Below are 27,248 nucleotides of genomic sequence, written 5' to 3'. Positions count from 1 at the left end.
ACAACCAAAGTATGCCCCCACCCCCCTTTCTTATTCTTCTGATGTATTTATCTTGTGCTTGGACCCACTTCATTGCCGCCTTGTTGCAATATTTAGTTTTCTGTAATGAAATCAAAAACAAAGATGTAAAAGCAAACATATATGTTTCATTGGTGTTTCACAATAGGGGCTCATTCTAAAATATTACTTCTACCCCACCACCACCTACCTAGCTCAGGGAGACACGATGTATATAAAAACACTGCCCCCTAGTGGAAAACATAAAACATCACTACCAAATATCTGCATAGCAATAGTACACTCACTTGGTACCTGCTCACACATTCAAGTCACCCTGGATGCAATCATTGTTTTTAAATACCTACATTATGATGTGCTGAATTATAACTCCAGGAACACACACAAAATAACCAGGATGTCATTATAGATCTGTGAAGTTTATTCCAGCATAGAGATATGAGCACCCTCTCAACAGTCAGTAACAGTTACTCCAGCATTATTCCATATAGTTTTCACTGTTAAAATATATGTAGTTTTAGAATCTGTATAACCATAAACCAGGAACAAAATTCAGACAAATACAATTAAAATGTAGTACAGACACAGACACAAACAGAACAATTACAACGTTACCCAGAAATAGAAAGAAAAGAAAAACAAAGATTTGTGACAAGAAAAGATGGACCATGTATGAGAATATTTCATATATACATATAAAACAAGCCAAGTGTAAAAACATCAATCCAGTTCATTGACATCAAGTGATTCATTGATAATGAAATGTCATTATTGCATTAAAAGAAATATACAGTATGAACTGCAGGGAATGCCACATATTAAGACAAAGCTATCGCTATGGTACCTCTTAAAATAAAATAAATGTAGTAATCCATTAAAACTTTGGTGCTACAATGTAAACCTAAATTAATATAATGCCCAAACAGACATGTAGTACCAAGATGGGTAGATCTTTATGGACCAATGATTTACAACATATGTTCAAATAAAATAAGGAAATCTATGAATCCAATTGAAATGCATTTGCATTGAAATTAGCAAGATAATCAATGTATCTTTTCAGTAGAAAATCATGTGAAATGCATTTTATATTTAGTGTACACACTAAAATTAATCCAGTTAAAATAATTTTACTTTGAAATAAGCACATTACAATTCCTTTGAATAAATCTTTTCAGTAATACATGATTAAATCTACCCGTATAGTGTATTTCAATGAACATCATTGGACAGTGTTATTTGTTATCAAAAGCTGCACTTATCAATGATTCGCTATAGAATATTCAAGTCTATCAGAATGTTAAGTTGCCCTTTAGGATTTCTTAAACTCGTTTCATATAAACAGCATTTGTTCAACAGCAATTAAGATTAACGGTATTAAACAATTGTTATTATACAGTTAGTGATCAAGATGTGTCCAGAGTATTACGACTCACATATTCCACCATGTTGTATGACGCCAGAGAAAGTGATGCATTCACATCACTTCTCATGTCCTGAACACTACTTAGTGTTCCAATGTACCGACTAACGGCATGGCTTCCCTATGGATCTCTGACGTCATGCTGATGCCGTCAGTCTTACTCAAATACGGATTCACAAAATGTGAAAAGATATTCACAACATTTTTTAATAAATCCTGAAAAATACTGGCCTGCTACTACAAGATCGATCCAGTGGTATGTGAGATTATCTGAGGGGACACAAACATTTTACTTTGCCCAGTAAAAAGAATGTGGTAAGTTTTAAGTGTAAAAAATATGAGGACGCTTATTCTGGGGAAAAAACATCTTGGTGTTCAGATGGATTCAATGACCCTCATTTATTAAACCCTCTTAGAAAGGAGTGCAGATTCAAGCTAATTGAATTAATTAATGAGACTTAATAATGAGACTGCTAATGTGGATGATTTAATTGCAAGGCTAGACTTTTTCAGGTTATTGAAATGTGTGTACACTGTCTCTGAAATGGCGGTGATATGATCATTTACGATCATTGTAATGATATTATATTTGATCTTACGCAAGTTTGATAAATGAGGGTAAATGTTTCCCAGTTGTTTGCTCTAAGCAAACAAGCTGTATCTGCCATCATTCCCACATGACAATACCAAATGCAGCATATGATCCAGGTAGCCAGAGGGGTTGAGGTTTTGGAGCTGAAGGGTCAAGCCCTGAAACTCCAGCTCCTCTGGAAGGTTTGTAAGGGTTTCTTGAGAGTAAGGAACATGAGTTGTGGTTTGAGTCGTGGGGGTTTGTCGGGCAGGACAGCGGCTTCACTCTCAGCAGTAGGAAATCGCTTCTGGTAGATGTCTGGATAGGACCTCTGGAACTACAGAAAATGGAGTGTTAGTAGTTATATAGATTCCTAGTAGGGCTTCACAGTTAATTTAAATACAAAGAATATTAAATCATGCATTTTCCAATTCCAAAGAGATTGTAACTTTGCATAAATGCTCTTCCTTCAGATTCGGACTCTGCAACCTCCACCTTTCTCTGTATCAACTTGTGGTTTCAATATTCTCAATCCTTTGTCCTCCAGGTTTTCCGAAACCATGTGAGCTGAAGGAACAAAGTAGCTAAAAGGAAGTGTCACAAAATAGTCTCAACCAATGCGCTCTCACTTTCAATCAACAGTTGTACAGTAACTTGACCAAAACTCACACATCTGTCAAAGCCAAGGAGTGATTGTTTTCCTTGTGATTTCACTGTCCTCTGTCCTTTTTTTTGGCATACCTGTTTGAGCCTCTTCCTCTTGTCCTTGGCAGAGAGCTCTTTGTCAGCAATCAGACCCTCCAGAAGCTCCTGTAGAGGCCCCTGCGTGGCCAGGCCCCTCTGCTTCTCAAACTCTGCCCTGCTGATCTGCTCACAGAATGCTGTAGACGGCGTGGATGGGTCTGCATCGGCACCCGAGTACTTGATCTGATGGAGAAATATAGTTTGATGCTTTAAAGCTCAAGGGCTCTGCTGACTCCTTAAGCCAGCTTTCCTCTTTGCCCTCACCTGCGACTTCTGTAGCCAAAGCTAGACAACCCTGACACAGTTACTACTGGTCAGTAGTAACTGTGATGGAAAATCCACTATAGTGGGAACAATGGGTGTGCTTTTCACAAGGTCTATGGTTGGCTTGGAATTAAAAAGTACTTCCAGACTTCTAAACATCGTTGGGGAAGGAGTGACAGGTGTGTGCTGACCTGTACCCGTCGGAGATGGGAGAGGTGATCCTCTACGTGCCGGTGGAGGTTGGACGGCACCTGGAGAACGATGTGGCTCTGTTCCAACATGAAGCTGACCAGCTGGGTGGCCAGGAGGTCATCCAGGTCCACCTCCTCAGCAGAGCCCAGGATGCAACGAGAGAATGTCTGCACCATCTGCAAAGAGACGGGCCATAAAGAACACTACCTGACATCTATTCAAGGCCAAGATACATTTGATGGACAACATGTAGTTGATGGAAGAAAAGTGTATGTACCAGTGTACGGGTAGCAATAGTGTCATTAAGTGGAGGCAGAGCCGGGTTCTCGCACACGCGGGCCATGAGACGCAGTAGAAGCTGTAAGCGTCTTCTGTTAGCTGGTGGCAGAAGGAGGCAGCTGACCTGGAGAGCTTCAACTGCTACATCCTGCTGTGGGAGCAGGCCTGGGGAGGAGAAGAGGGAAGATGAAGGTACATACCGTACTAGGGCCGCTTGATGTCTAGAGAAAAACAAAGCTAAATTACCATACGATAAAAACATTATATTCATTACGCTCTTGAGCTTGTACATAACAAATTGCACCCACTGGCAATGGGCGATTCAATACACAATATGTGCTGCTAGAACCTCAAGTTGTTTGGTGTGACCAGCCTTCTCGATTAAGGGACTTTCTTGAATTTACCCTCTCAAGCTGCACTTACTCCCAGACTGTGTTTATGTGGATCCCCATTAGAGACATATCAATGAGCCTCTAATCTTCCTGGGGCCCTGTGTATCACCTATGAGGCAGGTACAGGCACTGTACTGTGTATAGCTGTGCATAATTCTATTGTTTGTGAAGAACCTTGTATCAAATCAAACTGAATTGCCTGATTTTTCTTCATCTAAAGAATCTATATTAAGTAATGTAGTAAATTCACAGACAGACAGACACAAACAATGACAACCCAGGGTTTCTCCTATAACTAATGACAGCTGACAAGCTGTGGAAGATCCACACCAGGACTGACTTACTGAGAATGTTGACATACACATCGTACAGATGGAATGTCAGTAGTGGTTCCTTGAGTCTCTGAAAGTAATCTGCAACCGTCCTCAGGACGTCCCTCTCAAATCCTGGGTACATGGGTTGCTTGCTTTCGCTGCCATTAGGCCCTGACAATAAAGACGAATACACATTTGTACTGCAGTGCTCACACAATGCTGTAGAAAATACAGATCTTAACCACATGAACCTAGTGTCCCTATTGTGGGCATGTCATAGTAGGTGAACTTTCGGCGAAAATAGCCTAACGTTCGGTGAAAATAGCGGATCTGCAAGCTCACACCGCGTGTAAATCCAAGTATAGACCCCTGGGGGGCCCCCCGGTCAAAGGGTTTAAGTGGTTAAACTGAAATTAAACAAATCTATTTTTTAGATGAGGTCAAATCCATTCAGTGAATATAGTACTGTACAAGCACTCACATAGACACATACATACTACCTATGTATATAACACCACAGCTAGTAGCCTAATCATTTCTCTCTAAGCAACTTATTTTTTCCACAGGTTTAATAGTACAATAATATAATAATAATATACTCACAGTTAGCGAGGCATTTCATGGCTGATAACACCCAATAGGGCATGTCCTCTGTGCAGTAAGAAAAAGGGGGAGACAGGTGAGGAAAAACAAAAACATAACATCCTAATGAGGGCTGAGCAGAAATGTCAATATCTGTATCTGTTCACTAATGAAAACTATTATTTGCATCTGTATTTTTGGATTGACAAAAAAACGAGACGTGTCTATGACTTAATCCAGTGGTTCTCACACTTTTTAATTTCAAAGACACCAGTGTAAAAATGGAACCAAAATTGGACCGTTATTTTGTCATTTTCCATGTGTGGGAACCCTGGCTTACACTGCCAGCATAAATACTGTATGAACAAATTGGAAACAATTAAACATTTTTGAAAGATTTTCCTTTTTTTTAAAAAAAGAAAAAAGTTTAAATTGGCTCAAGAATATACTGCACCTGCTTTGTTCTTTAATATGACTATTCCACTCTTGTTAACACTGAACACATTTTGAACAATGTGCTTTGCATTCACGTGTTTTGGGTCCAGTACTCCGCTCATCGTCTTCAGTTCCAGGACTCTCTGTAAACTAACGAAAACAAAAATGCAAATCAGCAATTTAGTTGATGCTCTTGTGCAAGTGCTACCATAAACTAAGCTTCAGTTCTTCTTAGATCAGCAACATTACAATTACATTATAGTAGGCCCTTCAATTATTGAAAATACCGTAAATAAAAACAAAATAAAACAAATTGGGTTACCTTTATAAAAATCAAGGGTATATTAGAGGTGCCAGGAAGGTACTTACTGTGCAATCGTCATGGTCTTCCAAATATGGTCCACTTCCTTGGGGGTAATCTCCTTTCTGCGGACAAGCTTGCACTCCTGCACCTCCCCAATAGCTATGCTGTGCCTCTTATTCCATGACTCAGGGTTCTGAAACATAGTTAAGAAAGTGTATAGAAATTACTTTCTGGTGTCATAGAAATCAGCTTTTGAACCTATCTTTGGTCCACTTGGTCCACCTCTTGTATTTTGCCATGGCATTTTGCCATGTTCCATCTAGCCAACACCAGATATACCTCATATCCCAAACTCATAGAACTCATTGTCCAACAGACTATCAAAACAAGTGCCAGACAGAGCCGTACTGTTACTAGGTCAGCATAATTATTGAGGGTTCCCATATAACCTTTCCAAAGTATTTTACCTAATTTCCAGGCATATAGCAACCATATGGTGCAATAATAGGGCTCTTACACCAGTGTTCTATCGATTCACAAAGACAGAGTCGAGCGAAAGTATCACGTGACAAAAAGAACAGATCTACAAGCTCACAACGTATCACACTGCAATGTGTTGTTAGCTTGTAGATCTATTATTTTGGTCATGTGACGTCCTATATACACTCACGCAGCTCGTGCAGCATAGCACTACATGTTACCATGTTACCTTTGTTAGACAAAAACAATGTATTTCCTAACATCTTCCAAAACATTTCAGTAATTCCAACCTTTTCCAAGCCTGGATTTTTTTTTTTCAATTTCAAAATATTTCCAGGAATTTCATGATGATGGGAACCCTCTTCATTGTAATGAACAAGTCCATTCTACTTTTTTCCTGGAACATTATGAAGTGACAGGAATTGCTTTTTCGATCTCCATATCTGGAAAATGTGAGGACGAATGTGTGCATTGTCATACCAGTGCTACTGTTAACATTGTCATCTCTAGTGCTATTACTATGGTCATCAGTCAAACCAGTGCTATTGTCATATCTCTGTCAAAGCAGTGTTATTGGTAGCATGGTCGTCTCGCTGTCATACCAGTGCTCTCGTGTTCTCGTGCAGTGGCAGCTCCTCATAGTCATCCCAGCGGATCAGCCTGGGCAGATCCCCTTCTGTCAGTGGGGGTCTCTGGGGAACAGGCTTCAGAGGAGAAGTGGCTGGGAACCTGGACACAGAAGTAAACAGAGCGTGTACATGTTTCCAATGATTTTAAGCTTTAAAGGATACTGGGAGTGCTTTTTTTTTTTTTTTTTTCACTTTTGGTTCCATCCAGATATAACAAATGATTGTCAAAACGTGGTAAATATGCAGAGTGACACTACTCTGACAATACAGTAGTATGTCTACTTCAGTCAGTGCAGTATGATTTTTTTTTCCCCTTGAAAGTATTGTAAGTATAATTCTGTGTAAACTATATCGTTTGACTGTGATTATGTTAAACTAGTGAAAAAACACCACCGCTGTTCCTGTTTTCAAAACAATTGGGTGCTCTCTCTCAATAAATACAGGCTGAATGAATTAATGAACTTCCAATGAGTTGGAATTGGAAACTCTCAGAACAACAGTTGGTGACACTCATGTTCAAACCTGTTGATCAATCATAGTAATCACTGTAAGACACTGAAACCTGTGCAGCATATGAAAGGTCACGGCAAGACACTGTTGTTTTCCTACATAGTGCATGACAGTTGTAGAGGTTTTACTTGTTTATTTGTTTTTATTTTTGCTATCTATCTATCTATCTATCTATCTATCTATCTATCTATCTATCAGATTGTCAAGGTGGTGGCCCGCGGAAAGGTCCATGGCGGCCCGCGAAATACTTTTAAGAATAGTAAATTTATACTACATCTAGCAGTTTGCATTGCCTTGCTGTGCGTTCAAGCGGCTCTGAGGACGCTCCCCCCTCCCCCTCCCCCACTCCCCCACTGGCTGCAGCGAAACTTGTTCTGTGAGAACAATAGGCAAGCAATTGAAGCCATGGCCATGTACATTAACATAAGATAGATAGATACCTATCTATCTATCTATCTATCTATCTATCTATCTATCTATCTATCTATCTATCTATCTATCATTACCTGTACAGCTGACCATTGTCTTCAAGGTCCTCTTTCCCATAACGTCCCTTGATGTCCTCGATGACGTGGTTCTTCAGGAACTTCCTGAGCAGCTGCAGTGTCTGGTAGCGGGTCACATTAGGTCCAAAGTATTGGTTCTGCCTCAGCAGCTGATGGAGACAATCCACTGCCTCTGCTCCGGTGAAGCTGTGCTCATAGCTGCGGAAGTGCAACCAGTGCCTTCTGACCGGCATGCTTCCCCGAAACAGTTTGATGGTTTCATTCCACTGTAGACACAGTGAATAAAGAGCACGCACATCCAAAGTTAAAAATCCATGTGCTGGTCAGAGAGAAATACTAAGTAAGTAAGAACATCAAAGTCTGCACACAAGCACAGTGCTTCCATGCTCCGAAGGTATTTTATTCCACCAAGGTTGATGTTTCGTCTCGAAACGTCAACCTTGGTCTTGATGGTAATAAGATAACCTTCTGAGCATGGATCTAGTGTGTATAGACTTTGTTGTTCATTCCACTGACTGTAGACGGTGAATAAAGCACGCACATCCAAAGTTAAAAAGCCAGGTGCTGGGCAGAGAGAAATACTAAGAAGTAAGAACAACAAAGTATGCAGTGCACACTGGATCGCTCCAAAGGTATTTTATTACCACCCAGGTTGATGTTTTGTCTCGAAACGTCAACCTTGGTCTTTCTTTGTGGTTATGAAATAACCTTCTGAGCATGGATCCAGTCAGTGTGCAGACTTTATTGTTCTATTCATTCCACTATAGGACAGGGAGATAGAGATGGGAAAAACAGATGTCATCAAAGCAGCTCCCCAAACCAACTTGTTTTTTCCGCCCCAACAATATTCCAAAAGAGGACAATTAGGTATAATTATGGTGGAAGTTATTCCGGAATAACAGCCTAATTGCTCGAGGTTACTTTGAATGTATGAAAAAAACAGCCTTCTAAGTACGTGTGTGCATGTGTGTGCATGTGTGTGTGTGCGTGTGTGCGTGTGTGCGTGCGTGCGTGCGTGTGTGTGTGTGTGTGTGTGTGTGTGTGTGTGTGTGTGTGTGTGCGTGCGTGCGTGCGTGCGTGCGTGTTTGTGTGCGTGTGTGCGTGTGTGTGTGTGTGTGTGTGTGTGTGCGTGCGTGCGTGCGTGCGTGCGTGCGTGCGTGCGTGAGTGTGTGCACGTGTGTGTGTGTGTGTGTGTGTGTGTGTGTGTGTGTGTGTGTGTGTGTGTGTGTGTGTGTGTGTGTGAGAGAGAGAGAGAGAGAGGGAGAGAGAGAGAGAGCAATACCTTGAATTACATTTTAATAAATTGCTGCTAGTGCAAAGGTTTTATACCAAGTGAATGCAAAACATTGAAATACTGCTGTCAACAGATAGTAAGGGAAAGATAGTCTTCCCTCTAAGTTACAATGTAACACAGCTCTGTTTACACTTCTATTTATTCCCATTTGTATTTTCTACTGTTTTGTTCCACTTTTGCTTTGGCAATGTAAACATATGTTTTATCATGCCAATAAAGCTCCTTTGAGTTGAAGAGAGAGAGAGAGAGAGAGAGAGAGAGAGAGAGAGAGAGAGAGAGAGAGAGAGAGAGAGAGAGAGAGAGAGAGAGAGAGAGAGAGAGAGAGAGAGAAACTGGGTGTAATTACACTGTAATAACGTTGGTGTAGATTCTCATCATAGTAATCAACATTTCCCAATTCTGCAGATAACTCTTATAGCGAAACATATTTATTTTAGTATAGACTATGCCTAAATGCTCCGCAAAACTTGTAACGAATACTGAATGCCCTTTTCTTTATATCGCGTAAACATCATGTATCCTAATAACACACCGCTCGGTCGGACGCATGAGGATCTTACCAGCTTGGTTGCTCTGTATGGACCCGGTCCAACTTTTCTCCCGTCCATTTTCAGCTAAAGAAACAGTATGGAACTGTGGAAACATGTAAAATGTGAACAAAATGTCTAAACCTGGTCAAGGCCAAGAACACAAATATCCATGACCATTCATATTGAAGTTTGCGTCGTAAAAATCGTAACCCCCCAGGTCTCCACAGCAACACTGTAACAATAAACTTTGAAATTCCAGCAGTACAAAGGAGGAGCGCCGTGATTGGATAGAGCAGAGGACTGATCCCCACGCCGGCGACGTGAGCAGCGTCTAGCGTCACCAGAGCGTCACTCAAACCACCCACTTCTTGCGTGTTACACCGAAATTGGTGACCTATTTATTTTTGGACGCCACTGACAGCAGTTTTGTAATTTCGGTAGATTTTCCATAGCATATAATTAACTTATGTAAACTGCAATACAGTCAAAAGTGAACGTGAGAATATTTGTATGGTTTAATGTGTAATTTTTGATAGCCTAACCGCCTCTGGGATCAGGGTTTGACAGAGGACAACTTTTGATATAACACATGCTTCTGGGGGGCGGAGATTATGTTGGCGGATGGAGTTTTTGTCATTCAAGCTTCTGTACATACAGTAAATTAATATTCGTAGGAAAGCACTTGTTTTGGAGAACTCTAGAGAGATTTTGGGGGTGGGCTGTTATACTAATATTTCTGAAGTGCTGACTTTATGAAATCACTAAATGTTAATAGTTTTCATCAGTACGCATGCATATAATCATACACACTGGACATAATGTTTAAGTCCATAAGGCTACATCATTTATTTTAACATAAAAGTCATACATATCTATGTAAAGGACCCCAAAGGGTCTATTGATAAGGTATCTTATTTTGAAGGACTCTGTAAGCTTTCCTTTCATCAGGATCCGTTTTCTTTATGGTTATGCTTTTATTTTGAAGCCATGGAAGGAAGCGAATGTGACATATAAAGGGTGACTTGACTGGCGTGAATTCAGACGGAAGGAAAAGACAACAATGATGTTGCTCTGACATAAGGTTCAATTACGGCTCATTTAGCACCCAGCTAGAACGGGAACAAGGTAATGTGTTTATTGTGTTCTCATGATTCTGTGTAGTTACTTTGGATGTGTTCATATTAACAGAGAGAAGGTGTTTGAAACTATTGCTGTCATGTAAACATTAAGGTTTGAATGAATGGCTGGTATGGTAATGATGGATTTCTGGGTTTCATATTGGGATGCCAAAGGTTATATTGTTATGTCAGTAAACATTTGATAGTAATGCATTTGCACATGTATGGTAGATAGGCTAACTGAGGCATGTGTTTGTGTGTGTTGTATCGTCCCATTGTGTATGTTGTGTTTATATGACCTCATTTTTATGGTTTATGTTGTAAGAGCTAATTTTATGTCATTTATCTGTCCTATAGTTCTTACGGTGTCTGTCCAGAAAATAAGGTGTTTCTACAAATGAAGGAAAGGAAAACGACTTTATGTTCAAACAAGGTCTAAGGCTGAGCATAAATAAAAACTTCTGGAAACATCAGTACGCTTCACCATTCTCTGGCTTGGGTTCGCTACAAGCTATGTAAGCAGTGTGCACAGTGTTATGAAACAACCTAGCCCTAGGCTATTCCATAACACATCATTAGTCATTTGTACAAGAAAGCAATGGTATGCCATTTCATCACCAGCTCTTTCAGGAACAGGATTTAAAAGAGCCTCAACATTATGGCCATAAAACGCAATACATTTGTAAAAAGAAAAGAAAGAAAACAAGAACAATGTAAATAAATATAATTGAATACAAATAAAACAGTATAAATACATTCATAACTGAAGAGAAAGAATAAACTGTTACTTTGTGATATTATGGCATCAAGTGTCATTCTTTGAACAAGCTTGAAATCTGAAGCTTGAATTTCCACTTGAATTTCCGCTAGAAAGAGGCCAGGGCCTCTTTCTAGCTTTCATATAGCCCAAAATCATTTCAGGAGTAATTCATATTTCCTTCATTATACATTTTTTAGTCCAAGAACCATGTAGCCAATTAGCCATTGGGTGTTTTTTATAACATAATACATAAAACACCAAGGTTAAAACTAAGTGAAAGATTCTGAGAAATGTTTGAAATTAAGACACTTTAGATACTATAGTAGCCTAGTAAAGGATTTTCCTGATCCTTTTTGATTAGGAATTAGGACATTGGGAATCACAGTCACAGAGGCAAGAACCATTGTGCCCACTGGGAGGTGGTCCATTGTACTGTTTCTTTCTCTTGACAAACACAACCAGTAAACGGAGGTTCTGCAGAAAATCATCAACTGTACATGGGAGGACAGAGGTAGTCAGGGGTGGCACCGGTCCAGTGAAATATTTTAGGTAAAACCCTAAGATGACATCTTTAATCATAGCTGAGTGACTTATAAAGCAGTGGTTCTCAAGGTGGGGTCCAGGTTATTTGAGGCCAGGGGTTCCAAATGGACCCTTACAGGTCTGTAATGGACCAAATGGACCCTTACAGGTCTGTAATGGACCAAATGGACCCGTTAAGGGTTCATTTAGTTCCATGCATACACTCTCAAAGTTATTGGGGTCTTTGAAATTAAAAGGTTTGAGAACCACTGTTATAAGGAGTCCTTGTATGGAAGTTTTTAATCAAACTTATTAAGTACACGTTGGCTGTGGCTCCTCCCATTGCTGTGAATGCTGTTGTCACTTTGAAGAGCTTTGTCATTCTGGAGATGCTTGGGAAGCCTCTTGCCTTTGATGTATGCATGGAAATAGAAGTTGAGGAAGAGGACCAGGAACACCAAAGCATAGAGCCCAACGATGTACAGGAAGATGGGGAACTGGTAGGGACAGTCCTTCGTGAAGAAGACCTGGCCAATGTGGATGGTCACGATCACAAACTGGACCTGGGTTAAGGAAGAACATAAATGTTTTAGAAGAACATTTTGTTTAAATACATGTTCAAGGAATTTTGTCTGCTGTAAAACAAATTGAGGTTCACTTAAAATAAACATACTAACAGGAGGCATCAATTAAAAAAATATATATAAGGGCACCTACCAGTTGGATAGAGGTCATGTACTTCTTCCACCACAGGTACTTCTGGTAGGCAGGTCCCAGGGCAGCCAAGGCATAGTATGAGTACATGATGACATGAACACAACAGTTAACCAGGGCATGGAAGGTTCCCTGGCCACCGGCGGAAAACTTGACCCCAAACCACCAGGTGAATGGCATGATGGAATGGTGATAGACATGGAGGAACGACACCTGTTTGTTCTTTTTTCGGAGAACAAAGAAGATCTGATGAAGAGAGGGGGAGAAAGACGTGGTTAATGCGGAATAAAATATTTTTTGCAAGTATTAGCCAGTAAGTAAATGCAGTCATACTAGTAGAGAAGTTCATATAGTGTGCTTACCGTGTCTAGCATTTCAATGAACTTTGAGAAGTAGTACAGCCAGCAGGTCCACGCCATCTAGAATGGAACAAAACACTTAAATCAGAAAAAAACTGACTAAGAGATGAGTCTAAAGCCCTGCTAGCAGTCCCTAGACTAGAGGCCATGCTGCACCTTACACCCAAATAGAAATGTTGGCTCAAGGGTGACGCTAGAGGAAAGGCCATGACATCGCCATCCAAGTTATTCTGACTACTTACATAGCCTGAGTTACATTCTGATTCAAAGAATTGCAGTTAACTAGTTACAGATCAAACTATACCTGTTTGCCAAATAACTATCTTCATCTGAGTTCACCCAATGGCCTGCCTGTTTGCCTGACCATCTGTCTGCGTGCTACCCCTACCCCTACTAGAGCTCTGCTGCTAACGGAACTAAAACAATTATTGGAGATTTGTAAATATCAGGTTCTAATTTGTTACTTACCCTGAGTGCCAGAGGCGAGTTGGAGTAGTCCACAATCTCACAACGGTACGAGTAGCCATTGGCCCACCCTGACATGAGAAACTAGAAAACACAATGGGGAAGCAGTTAGCCACATGAACCCTAGAGTCCCTATTCTGGGGATGTCATATTAGACAAACATTCTGTGAAAATAGCAGATCTACAAGCTCACATGCTGTGAGTTTCTAGATCAGCATTTTTTGTCAAAGAGAAGTGATGCACAAGGAAAAAAAGGAGGGGGCCAAGTAGACCCCTGGAGGACCCTATAGGGGTTAAGTGGTTGATTACTGTATATTGGCTTAAATACAGCAGATTTATAATTGGTGAGTTCAGTGCAGAACCATTTTACTTTCGTTGCTGTCCGGCAGGAACCAGCTAACTCCATTTTGATGCTTTTGCATTTTTTTTTCATAAATCAGTGCTATTGAACACCCTTTACGTCTGTGTGTTGGTAAAACAAATATTGAACCAAAGAAAAGTATTAAAAGGCGCTTCTGACAAAACCAGCTAACTCCATTGGATCCTCAAGCTTTCTGCTAAACCACCAAAGGGGGGTGGAGTTAGCTGGTTTTGCTGACTCCAGACTCCACCCTCTTTTGACCCCCAACCTCATTGTGAGCTTGGAGGTCCATTCAGCTGTTCTTATCAATGATGAACAAAACCTCCTAACTCCATTTCTTTTCATTTCCTGAACAATGAACATTTTGGAGTTAGCTGGTTTCTGCCGGACAGCAGAGTTATATAAAAGTATAGACACAGCTATGTCCAGATGCCTACTTATGTCTACAGGTATAGTCATCATGATGAGAGAACCTACCTCGTATATCATGTATAAAGACAAGCCCACAATGCTGAAGTTGTAGAAGATCATGGCGTTCTTGAGGTCAAAGGCCTTATAGTTTTCCATCAAACGTGGCCCCAGTGTTGTGACAAAGTATATGTATGATGTGATGATGATGGTCTGAGGCCAGACAGAAGACATGAGAAACCAGTCCTCCACCCTGGGGTCTATGCCATCAATGAGAAGAGAAAAACAAAAAGCACATTTTATCCAACTTTATACTGTTCGAATTCCATGTTCCCGATCACCTCAATATAATAAGGTAGCCTGTTGCCATTTACTGTACATATTGTATCTTTAATGTTTATCAGCTCACCACACACTTGTTGACTGACATTTTGAAAAAATGTAATAAGATGTAATAATATAATCTACCCCAACACACGCACACACACACATACACACACACACTCTCTCTCTCTCTCTCTCTCTCTCTCTCTCTCTCTCTCTCTCTCTCTCTCTCTCTCTCTCTAAAACACTCTATCCATAATTATAATTTCTGTGCAGGTATCACAGGTATACCTGCACTTTTTATTTGTAAATTAAACTCTTATAATAGTAATTGGAACCTGCTGTTATTAAAGTTAGGCAACATTTGACAGTGATTTGTAAATAATATCATAATTGCAACTTACCAGCGTTCTTAAGCCAGCCATCATAAAGCAGCCCTGCGGGCTCGAATGAGTCGTTGTACATTTTTTACCTAAAATGTGAAAAGATTAGATCAATTTCTCCCCTACTACTCGCATACAAATACGCATACCGTATTATTTGTATTTTGAAAAATTAAAAGGACTATTTTGCAAGAGGAAACCCCCATAGAAATGTTGTTCACCATGAGTTCTTCAGTCAAATTAACAGTTTCTATACCTACAGGCACTCTGACATGCATGCAATTAAAAACAAACAAACTCCAGCCCTGAGGCATAGCTCAGGGACAATTAGATCAACCTACCTGTAGCGAAATAGGCAATTTCTCCTCTTTACGTGGCTATGCAGTCCTGATCCAGTGCTGAAAGTGATTATTACCATTGTGATGCTCTGTCTTTATACATTAACCTACAGGTGACCACTCCCACACGGTAGTCCGGTTACCATATGGGGGTGGAACCGGATGAAACCACAAGCCACAACCAAATGAATGCCAGATAAGCAGCACAATCATTTAATGAATAAATTGTATAATGATGAAATACATATTTAGTTAATATATTAAGTTGAAAACAATGGGAAATGGACAGAGAATTCATGATGTAATGTTTAATCATTTATTTTTTATTTCTACACAGAAACGGGGACATCAGATGCTCAATAACATCCATCCTCATTCTTGTCAGATGACAGTATCATTCCAGGGATGCCTTTGCTTGTAGTAGTAGTAAAAAGAAATACCATTACGAAATGACATGAAAAACATAGTTTGTCTTCTTGGAAGATAAAAGACATTCAATTCAAATATTTTGCAGATAGTAAAATTAGATTTCGATGTCGGACGCCTTACATATAATTACAGAAACATTTCATGGCCAAGACATAACACATATTCTACACACTGTCTCTGTCACAAAAACAAAACAGAAGCAGGAGAGACACACCCTTCAGCTTGACAGGTCGGACAAGGTGTCAATGCCATAGTTTTTCCATGACAATATCACAGTAAACATTCCAATCAATTGCATCATGACTTCTGAAACTGGCAGGCCCCCTCATTGTGAAAACAAGAAAAGAAAAAACTAAGTAAAAAAACTAAACAAAAACACAGTATTTTGATATAAAGTGGGAGATTACTGAGGAAAACCCTGATTTAGTGCAAGTTAAGTGTAGTGTAGTTAAAGTAAAATAAACTTCTGTCCTCAGGTTTTAACCTTTTTTATGATCTATTGACACAGATTAATGGTAGGCCTTGAATACTAAGACGGCCCTAGGCATAGGTACTAGTATAGGTGGTCATTTAGGCCCTAGGCCAGTGGTTCTCAACGTGGGATCCGGGCACCCCCCAGGGGTTCTTGAGGGGGTCCCAGGGGGTCCCCAGCCAAATTAGTAACTATAGTATCAAAACCGTTTAGCACTTGAACCCTATATACATTGGCTATTTGGAAATCTGAAATCCAATCTGCAAGCTCACATGTCGCATTGCGGTGCATTGTGAGCTTGTACTGTAGATCTGCTACTTAAAATAAGAAATTCCAAAACAAATAGCAAAATGTAGAATATATTTAGAACACTAATAAACAAAAAATCATATGGGGGTCTGCTGCCACATACATATCAATTTGTGGGTCCTTTTTCTGGTGTCATGTGTATTTATTTATTTTTGTACATTTTGTGATTTTTTAAAATCCACACAAAAATGCCTCACAGGGTAAAACACAAACAAATACAATTTCAACACCCAGTCAATTTGAAGACAGGGTACATGATGTCCCCACAAGCATTTGTGTTTGACTCTTACAATTACATAATGACAAAACAACAGTGAACAACACAGTCTCAATCCCAAGAACTTGCAAGAAGGCCCATATTGACGTTTCTGTGAACAATTCATTCGTACACACTGACTGACAAAACCAGTTCTCCCAGTTGGGCCACTACTCATCCGGATGAACCAAATAAGGCAGTGGTGGACAAGTATTCAAAAGTACATGCTTTTAAAATTACTCACTGTAAGTAGTCAACAGTACATGCTTTTAAAAATACTCACTGTAAGTAGTCAACAGTACAAATTACACAAAGTACAAAATACAAAGTGCATTTTCTTTTTAATATCAATGCATTTCCCCAGTAACTGCCTTTGACGATTGAATTTCCCCCGTTAAATGGACACTTTGACCGGTCAAATTCGACACATTGCTGGCCAGGCCTGCATGGAATCGAACCTGGGGCAACTGGGGACTCCTGCCCCTAATTACAATGGTACTTTAAACTGGTGGAAACGCAAGCCGGTTTGCGCTGGTTCGCTGGTTCCAGAATCAGAATCAGATTATCATAAATAACACATGTAATTTGTGTTATTTATGTACTTATATACATACAGAAAATGAAATAACGTTCCCCCCACTTGCAGTGTAACATAAAACATCAAGCCTATCTAAGGAACATAAAAAGACCCAAACTAAAAAAAGTATAAACTAACATATATATATATATACTTTAAATTGTACGACGTGCAATTCATCTAAAAAAGTTATCAACACAGCACATATAGGTGAAGTGCCATGGTGCAATCCTTAAAAAAAAGTTACCAGCACAGCCTTAGTAAAGTGCTGTTGTGCATTTCAAAAGTGCAATTACATCCTGTCCAGTCCAGCACAGTCCAATCAGTTTAGGTCAGTTGGCCTGGGGGGAGGGCAGTTCATTGACAGTCCTCACTGCACTCGTGAAGAAGCTGTTTCACATCCTGCTCATTCCGGCCTTAATGCTCCTGTACCTCTTCCCAGAGGGTAGGAGGGCAAACAGGCCATAGGAAGGGTGATATACTGTAGCTCTAGAACGGAACTCGTTCTAGAACCAAAGTTCTTTTGGCGGAAAATGGGCCTTTGTGCCGCACTGCGAGCTTATGAAAATCTTGAAAGTATTAAGACACGTTTAACACAGATCTTCTCTTCTATGGGTCCCTGGCACAAAATATTTTCAGATGGGGGACCGCGGCCAATTACATATCAATTTGGGGGTCCTTGACATGAAAAGGTTTGAGAACCATTGGTCTACTCTATAATGTCTTCACATTGCCTTTTTAAAAGGATGGGTTTTACACAATAGCCTACCTATTCTGAATGGCTCAAATCTTTCCCCTGACAAATACTAAAACTAATAATGAAACTAATACAAAACATATAGCTGAAACTATTTGCTAACCCACAAAAATGTATTGAAAACAACATTAAAAACAAAATGGTAAAACAAACTAAGGAAAAATACAAAACCATATAGGCTAATAACCTGTAGTATAAAGGTGAATCTTTCCACATCAAGTCCCAAATCAAAATACTACCCCACCCCAACATTTAAAATTTGTATGTGAACGCTAGAATAAATGCATTACAGCATCAGTACACAATATAGTATACTGTACAATATTTATAACAATACAACAATGTTAATGTCACAGCATGTATCATCAGTTGATCACACCTCACCTCACCTGACCTGACCTGACCTCACCCCACCCCATCGCAGTTCACCTCGCCCTGGCGGGGTGGACCCCACCAATGTGTTTACATGTTCAACTTGCTGCACATGAATATGAAACTGTAGTCTAGTCACCAAAAGCCCTGATACTGAAGTGGCAGTGATTGCTTTAAGATTGCTTTGAGATGGAATGAGCTAGGGTGCGGTCGGTGAGATTAGTCTGGCACAAAAGAACTCAGCAGAAGGCTTTTGTGCACTGGCAGATTCGTCTGGTTTTCCAGGCCTCGGTGAGATGGGTTGAAATGGGATGAGGCGGATTTGGGGTGAGATGGGGTGGTGATGGGTGGTTTCTGATCTACTGGTGAGACATGCTGTAACACTAACACATATTTGTACACCATATTTTGGGCTGATTCTGAGTTGTACAGTAGAATTTAGCATTTGTGTGTGTGTGTGTGTGTGTGTGTGTGTGTGTGTGTGTGTGTGTGTGTGTGTGTGTGTGTGTGTGTGTGTGTGTGTGTGTGTGTGTGTGTGTGTGTGTGTGGGGGGGTGAGGGGGGGGTGTCTGATCTACTCATGAGACATGGTTTGACATTAACACATTGTTGTATTGTAATACATAAGCTATTGTATTTAAATGTTGTAAGTAAATTTATGCCATTCTTTGAAATTTGGGGGGAATCTTTATTGCTTTCTGCCATTTGGGGCCACATTTGAAAATGTGCGTTTAAATTTTTCTTCCTCTCATGCAGTAGCCTATAGGTTCTAACATTTTTGTCATAACCTGGGCTATAGGTTGCAAACGAATGTGTGAAACATATGCGTTGAGCAACATTTACCACATGTAATGTTTTATTGTGCTGAGTGCCAATAACTTATGTTGAAGCATTTGTTTTGAAAGATTTGTTTCATGGTTTAACTTTTTTTCACATGTGAGTAGCTCAATGTGCACCAATACTTTTAAGAGAGATTATGTCATTTATGGCCCATGACAAAAAAATGCAGGATATTTTGCGAATAACTTCTAACCCAAAGTCCACAAGGTTCTTATTTGTGGTTCACCTTTATAAGCCTACATTCAGCAAAGAATGTTGTTTGTGTGGCTACTGCAAATCCACCTCTAGCCACTAGATGTAGCTGTTTATTTAACTTTATGATGGTGGGTGAAGATGGCATCCAAAGTGTATTTGACACAAACGTTTTTATTTATGAAAGTAGAGACGATTATTTAAAATAAACACTGTCTGACAACACATTATCATTTTCAACTGTCATAGCTGTTTTCAGAAAACCCCAGCAGCAAAATGAAGGAGAAGAGAAGGTAGAGCAAAAGTCCAAGGCCAACCTGGTGACAGGTAACCTCGCATCACCAGTCTTTCCACCTCGGAGGAAAGCCTGGTATTCGTTACTGAAGGCCCATATGATCCGGTCTAGGCCACGCCTACTGAAAAAGAAAAAAGAAAAAAGAATCCTCTTTCCGGATTGTCGCGATCCGGTTTTGCAGTGCCGCTTTGTTTTGGTTCCCCAATCCCTATTTAAATGGAATAGAATTTCCCCGTGTGATAATATGGATAATACAGACGCTAAATAGTCTCCGGAAAGTACACTCACATTTATATTTAAAAAATAAGCTAAACTACGCCGTATCAAGGATTTTATAGGACGGACCTATTTTGGGGTGAGACGTCTTTCCGGTTTGTCGCGATCCGGTCGCTTTTCTCTTTTTTTCCCGACCGGATCATATACCCGAAAAGGAATGATGCCCAGGCTAGGTGACAGGTGGTGGTTAGGCTATGCATTGTTCAACAGTCTAGTAGCTGGGTGGAAGCATAGGGGTGGAAGCTGTTCATAAACCTGCTGTTCTTGCCCTTTAAGGCCTTAAAATATTGATTTAGCTTTTTCACAAGATAATGAGCAACCATCTCAAATAATGATTAACTTTCTCAAAATATTGAGAAGCGTTCTGAAAATAGTGAATCTCTAAATAATGAAGCTTTCTCATAACGACTTTATCTCAAAGTAATGACTTCTCAAAATGAGCAACTTTATCAATTTATTTTTGAACTACTGTAATTTTCATGAAGTTTCACACTATGTCTATTATGTAATTATTGTGAGTTAGGCTACTAAGACATTATTTTGAGATGGTAAGTAATTTTGAGATTTAACAGTGGTTCTCAAAGTGGGGTCCGGGACTCCCAGGGGTCCTTGAGGGGGTTCCAGGGGGTCCCCAGCTAAATGATTGATAGTAAGTAGGAACCAAATGGACACTTACAAGTCTAACTCTGAGAGTGTACAAATGGAACCTTACGGGTCCATTTGGTTCCATATGTACACTCTGACAGTTATGCGGGTACGTGACAGTAATGCTGGGGCAAATTGAGGGTTCTTATTCTTAACACTGAAAAAGTTTAAGAACCACTGCTGTAGTAAGTCATTATTTTGAGACTGTCATTATTTTTTACTGTCAGTGGTGTAAAGTAACTAAGAATATTTACTCAAGTACTGTATTTAAGTACTTTTGAGGTATTTTTTACTTTACTGGAGTATTTTCAAATTTCAGTACTTCTACTCCACTACATCTCCACTACAGGCAAATATTATACTTTTACTCCACTACAATTAGCCTGCCCTATTTGAAAGCTTTAGTTACTAGCAGAGTATTGTTCAAGTCGCTCCGGTCCGAGTCAAAGTCGAGTCCCAAGTCGTTTGGTCCCAAGTCCAAGTCGAGTCCCAAGTGAATCCTATACCCTTCGGTCCGAGTCCAAGTCGAGTCCCAAGTCATTTGGTCCCAAGTCCAAGTCGAGTCGCAAGTCATTTGGTCCCAAGTCCAAGTCGAGTCCCAAGTCAATCCTATACCCTCCGGTCCGAGTCCAAGTCGAGTCCCAAGTCATTTGGTCCCAAGTCCAAGTCGAGTCCCAAGTCTTTCTGTTGTTGGCAAGTCAAGCCGAGTCACAAGTCGAGTCACAAGGTTGTGTCAAGTCCCTCACTACTATTGTTCCCCAGCCCACCCACAAAGCACTCAGGTTTATATCTTGAAGAGAGAAACCGTATCTTAAAGTCAAGAATTAAACCAGCATAAAGCTGTTCATTTATCCATTACAACATTACATATCTGATCATTTAGTTAGAAAGGGAAAGGCTAAATTACGCTAAAGCAGTGTTTCTCAACCTTTTTGGCACACCTGGCATAGCCAAAAGATCCCAGGGCACACCTAGATATACGTATAAAAAGGAAACATAACTGTGTGTGTGTGTGTGTGTGTGTGTGTGTGTGTGTGTGTGTGTGTGTGTGTGTGTGTGTGTGTGTGTGTGTGTGTGTGTGTGTGTGTGTGTGTGTGTGTGTGTGTGTATATATATATACACACACATACACACACACAACCCTCATCTGGCCTACAGTCATCTGGCCTACAAATATATAAACTTGGGTCAGTGCAATGAATGGATGAGTAAACCTTTCCAAGAGTAAAACGTCTTTGTATAAGTATATTTGGTACCCAATATACTTCTAATATCTGATAATAATATCTAATAATCTGATCCTGATAGCATTATGGCGGACGCATGCGCTGTTGCCCACTACAGACGAACACCAAAACTCTCGCCCCAAAACAGTCACCCCGGGGGAAATCCAGTGATATTCACCTGGTATTCCTAAACGTAACCTCATTAAACTATGCCTAACCCTAACCTTATTCCTAAACGTAACATCAGTAAAACTAATAACATGGCTAACCATAAACGTATTTCGAACCTTATCCTCAGTAAAACAAATACAGGAATACAAGAACCGCTGGTCCGCGAAAAGAAATGGGGGCAATGGTGTTTTGGGGCGAGTTTTCCGGTTATGTATCTACGCACCATGGCTTGAAGTTGCGTGTGGAAATAAATGACAGAAAATAAGATAATAAATTATAATAAATTATAATAAATTCATGACTGCTACCAAATGAGAATATAAACTTTACAGATCATATAAACATTAAAATGATAAGAATTCAAGTAAAATTCAGAAAGTTCTGGCCGAATGAAATCTCAACTGCTCTGTTTATTAAGCGCCATTGCGCGTGGAAATAAATGACAGAAAATAAGATAATAAATTATAATAAATTATAATAAATTCATGACTGATACCAAATGAAAATATAAACTTTACGGATCATATAAACATTAAAATTATAAGAATTCAAGTAAAATTGAGAAATATCTGGCCGAATGAAATCTCAACTGCTCTGTTTATTATGCGGGGGGAACTCCGATGACAAAACAAGTCACGAGTCATCTTGTCTCAAGTCGAGTCGAGTCAGGAGTCATTGGCTAGCAAGTCGAGTCGAGTCAGGAGTCATTGGCTAAGCAAGTCGAGTCGAGTCTCAAGTCTCGTTGGTCTTATTACCTTCCAAGTCCGAGTCAAAGTCGCAAGTTTTACATTCAAAGTCCGAGTCGAGTCGCAAGTCGTCAAATATGTGACTCGAGTCAGACTCGAGTCGAGTCACTATGACTCGAGTCCAATTGTCTGGTTACTAGTATACTTTGTAGATTTTGATTATTATTACAAAACATACATTACCTAGCCTACTTCATCCCTATATATTTTGGCCATTTGAAAATAGCCGATCTACAAGCTCACAATGCGGCATTGTGAGCTTGTAGATCTGCTATTTTCAAAAGATTTGTATACATTTTATACATGTGAAATGGGACATTATGCATAATGAGTACTTTCTACTTTTGGTACAATTAAGTAAATTGTTATACCAAATAATTAATGTTGTACTTTTACTCAAATTTTGAGTATTTCTACATTGCAGTATTGATACTTTTACTTAAGTAAAACAATGTGAGTACTTTTCCCACAACTGAATAGCCTACTGTACCATAGTAAGTAAGTCATTAAGTAATTATTTGGAGATACTGTAATAGTAAGTCATTATTTTTAGATCCATAGTCTATTTGAAGCCTGTGGTTTGTTCTAATCAAGGAGACTGTCTGGCTGTGGAGCAGCCGGGGAGTCACTCCGCCCTCTGAGCCTCATCACAGGCCACCCACCCACCCAGCACAGCCACTCTGGGATCTGTGCTGTAGCTTTTTCACTGTCTTGGTTCTTTTAGCTACTCAAATGTACGATACAGCCACGTTACACTCAAGTTCGTAACGAAGCTAAAGCGTTACGATGGGGAGTAGTGGACACAGGCATGATAATAACCATTGTATTTAACCACCGAGAGGGGGAACTTTCGTGAAGTTCTTGCAGTGACTCCGGTGGGATCCATGGTGGAGTGGGAGGAGGATCATGGCGACCACAGCGGCCGATGTTAGTGTGAGCAGCGGCAGCAGCGATGCCTCCAGCACCGGGGAGGAGGAGAGGATGAGGCGGCTGTTCCAGACCTGCGACGGAGACGGAGACGGCTTCATCAACAGGTAAACACGGTGCCATATGTGTGGTAAACATACTCGATATGGAGAGAAAGTCGTTGGGGAAACTTTTGTAGCTGATACAAAACGTGTAAGATCCGAGAGGCAGAGCACACTACACTGTAGGTAGGTAGACTTTATGATCAGACGCTCTCGGCTCTTTAGACATTCCAATGTCAGCTGACCTGGACAACAATGAACAACCCGAACCCAAGTTGCCAAATATCTGCATCTGCATGATAACACGACTACTGTGTTCCTGTATTATTCCCCCTTCGTTTGGGGGAGTTATAGTTACACCTTTGACTTGCAGCACTGCAACAGGCAAACACCTTAAACAACAGTAACCTAACAGCAAATGTTTGACAACATACTGTAACTGGTTTACATAGTCGTCGTATTGTGATCATAATTGCCTTTTTTTGTGTGTATTAGTATAGCTGGCCATTATTTGTATAACCTGTGGATGGAAAATAATATATTCATTGTTTTACCTATCAATTCCCTCTATACCAGCAGTTACCAGCCACTGGAGTAGTGTGATGGTGTTTACCTGCAGAAACACGTTGCCCTCTCGCTGTGTTTTGGTGTTTTCACGGTTTGTTTTGGTAGCCCCAAAACATGAACATCCCTGTCTTCCTAAACAAACTGTGAAAACACCAGAAAATACATATCAAAAACTGGAATTCTATTTTTTATATATATATATATATATATGTATATGATGATCTGACCTCACTCTGTCTTCGTTTGGTCTCATAGATCCATAGTTAAAGTTACGTTTTTTCACCCATGTCCATGTCCATGTCTGTTGCTCAAGCCTCACTGCTAAATGAAAAGGGTAGGTTAAATAGCATAGGGAACTGGTTAATGGCAAGAATTCGTTTTTCTTCAATTCAGGGAACAAACCAGGAATTGTGGGGAGAGAGAGAATAGGATTGGAAATAGCTAAACAAAAACATGATTGTTTGATGCTTCACTGTGTCATTGGAGTGCTGAAAAAAGTTGAAGCCAGTTCAACTTTCCTTTTCATTATTGTTGCGTAACAACTGTTGTTGTTGGGCATCAGTTAAAAGATTCTGGCTTGTAATACACTGCTTTGTCATCACTAGTGAGCCGTGTGTGTGTGTGTGTGTGTGTGTGTGTGTGTGTGTGTGTGTGTGTGTGTGTGTGTGTGTGTGTGTGTGTGTGCGTGTGCGTGTGTGTGTGTGTGTGTGTGTGTGTGTTTTCTTTCTGTGTGCTGCTAATCTCGCAAACCTCTGGACCAATTGGTGCCACATGTTTTGTGCATACTGCCAGCAGAGCAAGGAAGACACTGCCCAAATATTTATCACCATGCAATGCAATTTTTAGGCTAGACTACACTGAAGGCCATTGTCTTCTTTTCCCCTGCATCTCTGCTATTATTGCAGCACACTGTCAAAAAACGCACACTGATGATCAGTCAACCCAGAAATTAAAAAGTACATTATTGCAACAGAATTACATGTATGTGAACATAGGGAAAGTTAGGCTAATTATTTTCATAACCCTTTACATCCAGTTAAGATTATCCTATTGCTTTTTTATGATCATTAGATTTTGTTTCTCAATTCCTCTTCAAATAAAAGATAAACGCTCCCCATCTGACAAAGGCATATGCAGATTCATTAATTTTGCCACTACTCAATGTGGAGTATCCTCTCATGCAATGCTGATTTCCCTGTCTGTGGCATGTATATCATTGCCCCAACTCCCCAAGCATAAACACATGAGTACACATGTCATTCCAAAGTCATATCCTACTACAAAGTTGTTGTTATGGATGAAAACATGATCCTTACAGTATGTTGTGAACTTGGGTGTACTGTACTCTCAACCTTTTTTTTGTTTTTTCATTTGTCTTGGTATCAGGAATGACCTCCTTATGGTGTGTCGTCAGCTCAACATGGAGGAATCGGTGGCAGATATCATGAGCCAGCTAGGAGGCGATGAGCGTGGGAAGATATCCTATGAAGACTTCAGTCGCTGCCGCATGCGGCTGGTACAGGAGATCCACAAGGAGGAGGGCAAGCTCTACCGACATACCCAAGATCCGAACAGTAACCAGAAGCTCCTAGAACATATCATCTCCCTGCCAACCAGCGGTGACAACAGCCTGGGTCAGTATCAGGCTGTAAACAATAGAAATAACAATGGGGTTTTCACACCAGATGTGCAAAACGCACATATAGTAGTGCAGAGCAAGGTAGAGTGCATTATACCATGGAGAAGAAAGTATATGGAAGAATTGTGAAGTTTATGGACGGTGTAGGAGGAGAGGGACAGCAGGAAAGCTGAGAGGGGGACAATGTAGGAGGAGACGGGCAGTAGGAAAACTGAGAGGTTTGGGGCAGACAGGAGGAAAGCTAAGAGGGAGACAGTAGAAAGTAGAAATCTGAGAAGACAGAGAGACTGGAAAGTGACCGTAGAAGAGGGAATGACATGACATGCAACACAGGTCTCTGGCCGGAGTTGAACCAGGGACATTGCAGTTATGTGGTTGACACTGTCAGGTCAGCTACTGGTGTAGTGTTAAAAAAAAAAAAAGATTTTGAGGTGTAATACCTACTTTGCTGACTTCTTGTGGCTAACTGTACCACTAACAATTAGAGCACGTTGTTAAGTCAATGAATGCTTGCTGATGGATAATTGTCACATTGGTGTCACTGTGATCTTGGCAAACAGCATCCCTAACAACCAGGTTCTAAATGCATGTAGGTAAAGTGTTAACATGTATACGTGACATTAAAATGACAGAACACTCTTAACAGCTTTTGACCTAATGAACATTTATTACCTGTCAGCTGTGGTCCAAGTCCGACTACAGCTGAAACTACACTCCTAGCAGACAACCCCCACACTCTGGACCCCTGATACTGAACTACCGTCGGCCTAATGTATTTCATCATCATAACTCCTCAATACATCTCCAGTAGTCCGCAGCTACAGCAGTGGTTCTCAAACCTTTTCATGTCAAGGACCCCCAAAATTATATGTATTTGGCCGGGGACCCCCATCACAAATATCTTGTTCCAGGGACCCCCAGAAGCAAAGATTTGAGTTACAAATGTTTGCTTAAAAATATATATATTGAAAGGTTTGCACAAATGTTCCAGATTTTTTCAAAAATAGCAGATCTACAAGCTCATAGCACGGCACGGTGCTCAAGCGCTATGAGCTTGTAGATCTGATATTTTTGAAAAGCCAAAGTATAGAAGTTATGCTTGTGATGCTATATTAACACATTTGGCTGGGGACCCCCTGGAACCCCCCCAAGTACTACAGTACATGAGTTAAGGGACGTGACTAAAGGCATATTTAGGTCTAAATGTGGTAGACTCGGGCATTGGGCGTCATTCACCAAACCTGGGAAGAGCCTCAGGAAAACCAACAAGGTACTCATGAAATCCAGTCCTGG

The 27,248-nt window shown here is 40.3% G+C and overlaps 3 protein-coding genes across 4 annotated transcripts in view; 1 reads left to right on the top strand and 2 right to left on the bottom strand.

Moving 5' to 3' along the window:
- Positions 1–439: 439 nt before the first annotated feature.
- LOC311046133 (DEP domain-containing protein 1B-like) lies at positions 440–9,675 on the bottom strand. Its single transcript, XM_084058283.1, has 11 exons — positions 9,498–9,675; positions 7,644–7,909; positions 6,601–6,727; positions 5,584–5,711; positions 5,234–5,364; positions 4,801–4,848; positions 4,228–4,368; positions 3,490–3,656; positions 3,212–3,388; positions 2,754–2,939; positions 440–2,349 (listed from the first exon to the last, which is right to left on the bottom strand). Exons 1-11 carry the CDS (start codon positions 9,543–9,545, stop codon positions 2,185–2,187), a joined length of 1,584 nt encoding a protein of 527 aa, XP_083914409.1. The 5' UTR covers positions 9,546–9,675; the 3' UTR covers positions 440–2,184.
- Positions 9,676–11,998: 2,323 nt separating this feature from the next.
- Positions 11,999–15,288, bottom strand: LOC311045504 (very long chain fatty acid elongase 7-like). The gene is made up of 7 exons (XM_084057395.1): positions 15,223–15,288; positions 14,903–14,970; positions 14,244–14,434; positions 13,409–13,489; positions 12,944–13,000; positions 12,585–12,827; positions 11,999–12,430 (listed from the first exon to the last, which is right to left on the bottom strand). The coding sequence occupies exons 2-7, from the start codon at positions 14,961–14,963 to the stop codon at positions 12,167–12,169; spliced, it is 897 nt and encodes a 298-aa protein (XP_083913521.1). The 5' UTR covers positions 14,964–14,970; positions 15,223–15,288; the 3' UTR covers positions 11,999–12,166.
- An 8,185-nt stretch (positions 15,289–23,473) lies between these two features.
- The window catches only part of mcc (MCC regulator of WNT signaling pathway), a 66,753-nt gene continuing 62,978 nt past the window's right edge, over positions 23,474–27,248 (top strand). For both annotated transcript variants that reach the window (XR_014600836.1, XM_084058246.1), the window contains exons 1-2: positions 23,474–23,815; positions 25,703–25,950. Coding sequence is in view for 1 of the 2 variants with exons in the window: in XM_084058246.1 (XP_083914372.1) it covers positions 23,688–23,815; positions 25,703–25,950 (376 nt within the window). In the remaining variant the exon portion in view is untranslated. The remainder of the gene's footprint in view (positions 23,816–25,702; positions 25,951–27,248) is intronic.

The sequence above is a fragment of the Gymnoscopelus microlampas genome, assembly GCF_963454915.1.
Source record: "Gymnoscopelus microlampas genome assembly, chromosome: 5".
Lineage (NCBI taxonomy): Eukaryota > Metazoa > Chordata > Actinopteri > Myctophiformes > Myctophidae > Gymnoscopelus > Gymnoscopelus microlampas.
The sequence above is the reverse complement of the archived record's forward strand: the minus strand, read 5'-3'. Positions and strand labels throughout refer to the sequence as shown.

Excerpts from the sequence above, each read along its gene's own strand:
- LOC311046133 (XM_084058283.1), bottom strand. The coding sequence starts at position 9,545 with ATGGACGGGAGAAAAGTTGGACCGGGTCCATACAGAGCAACCAAGCTG. Across the intron at positions 4,849-5,233 it reads CATATTAAAGAACAAAGCAG|AGGACATGCCCTATTGGGTG; the intron begins GTGCAGTATATT and ends CTTACTGCACAG. Across the intron at positions 3,389-3,489 it reads CTATTGCTACCCGTACACTG|ATGGTGCAGACATTCTCTCG; the intron begins GTACATACACTT and ends GTCTCTTTGCAG.
- LOC311045504 (XM_084057395.1), bottom strand. The coding sequence starts at position 14,963 with ATGTACAACGACTCATTCGAGCCCGCAGGGCTGCTTTATGATGGCTGG. Across the intron at positions 13,490-14,243 it reads CTTTATACATGATATACGAG|TTTCTCATGTCAGGGTGGGC; the intron begins GTAGGTTCTCTC and ends TGTGTTTTCTAG. Across the intron at positions 12,431-12,584 it reads ACATGACCTCTATCCAACTG|GTCCAGTTTGTGATCGTGAC; the intron begins GTAGGTGCCCTT and ends TCCTTAACCCAG.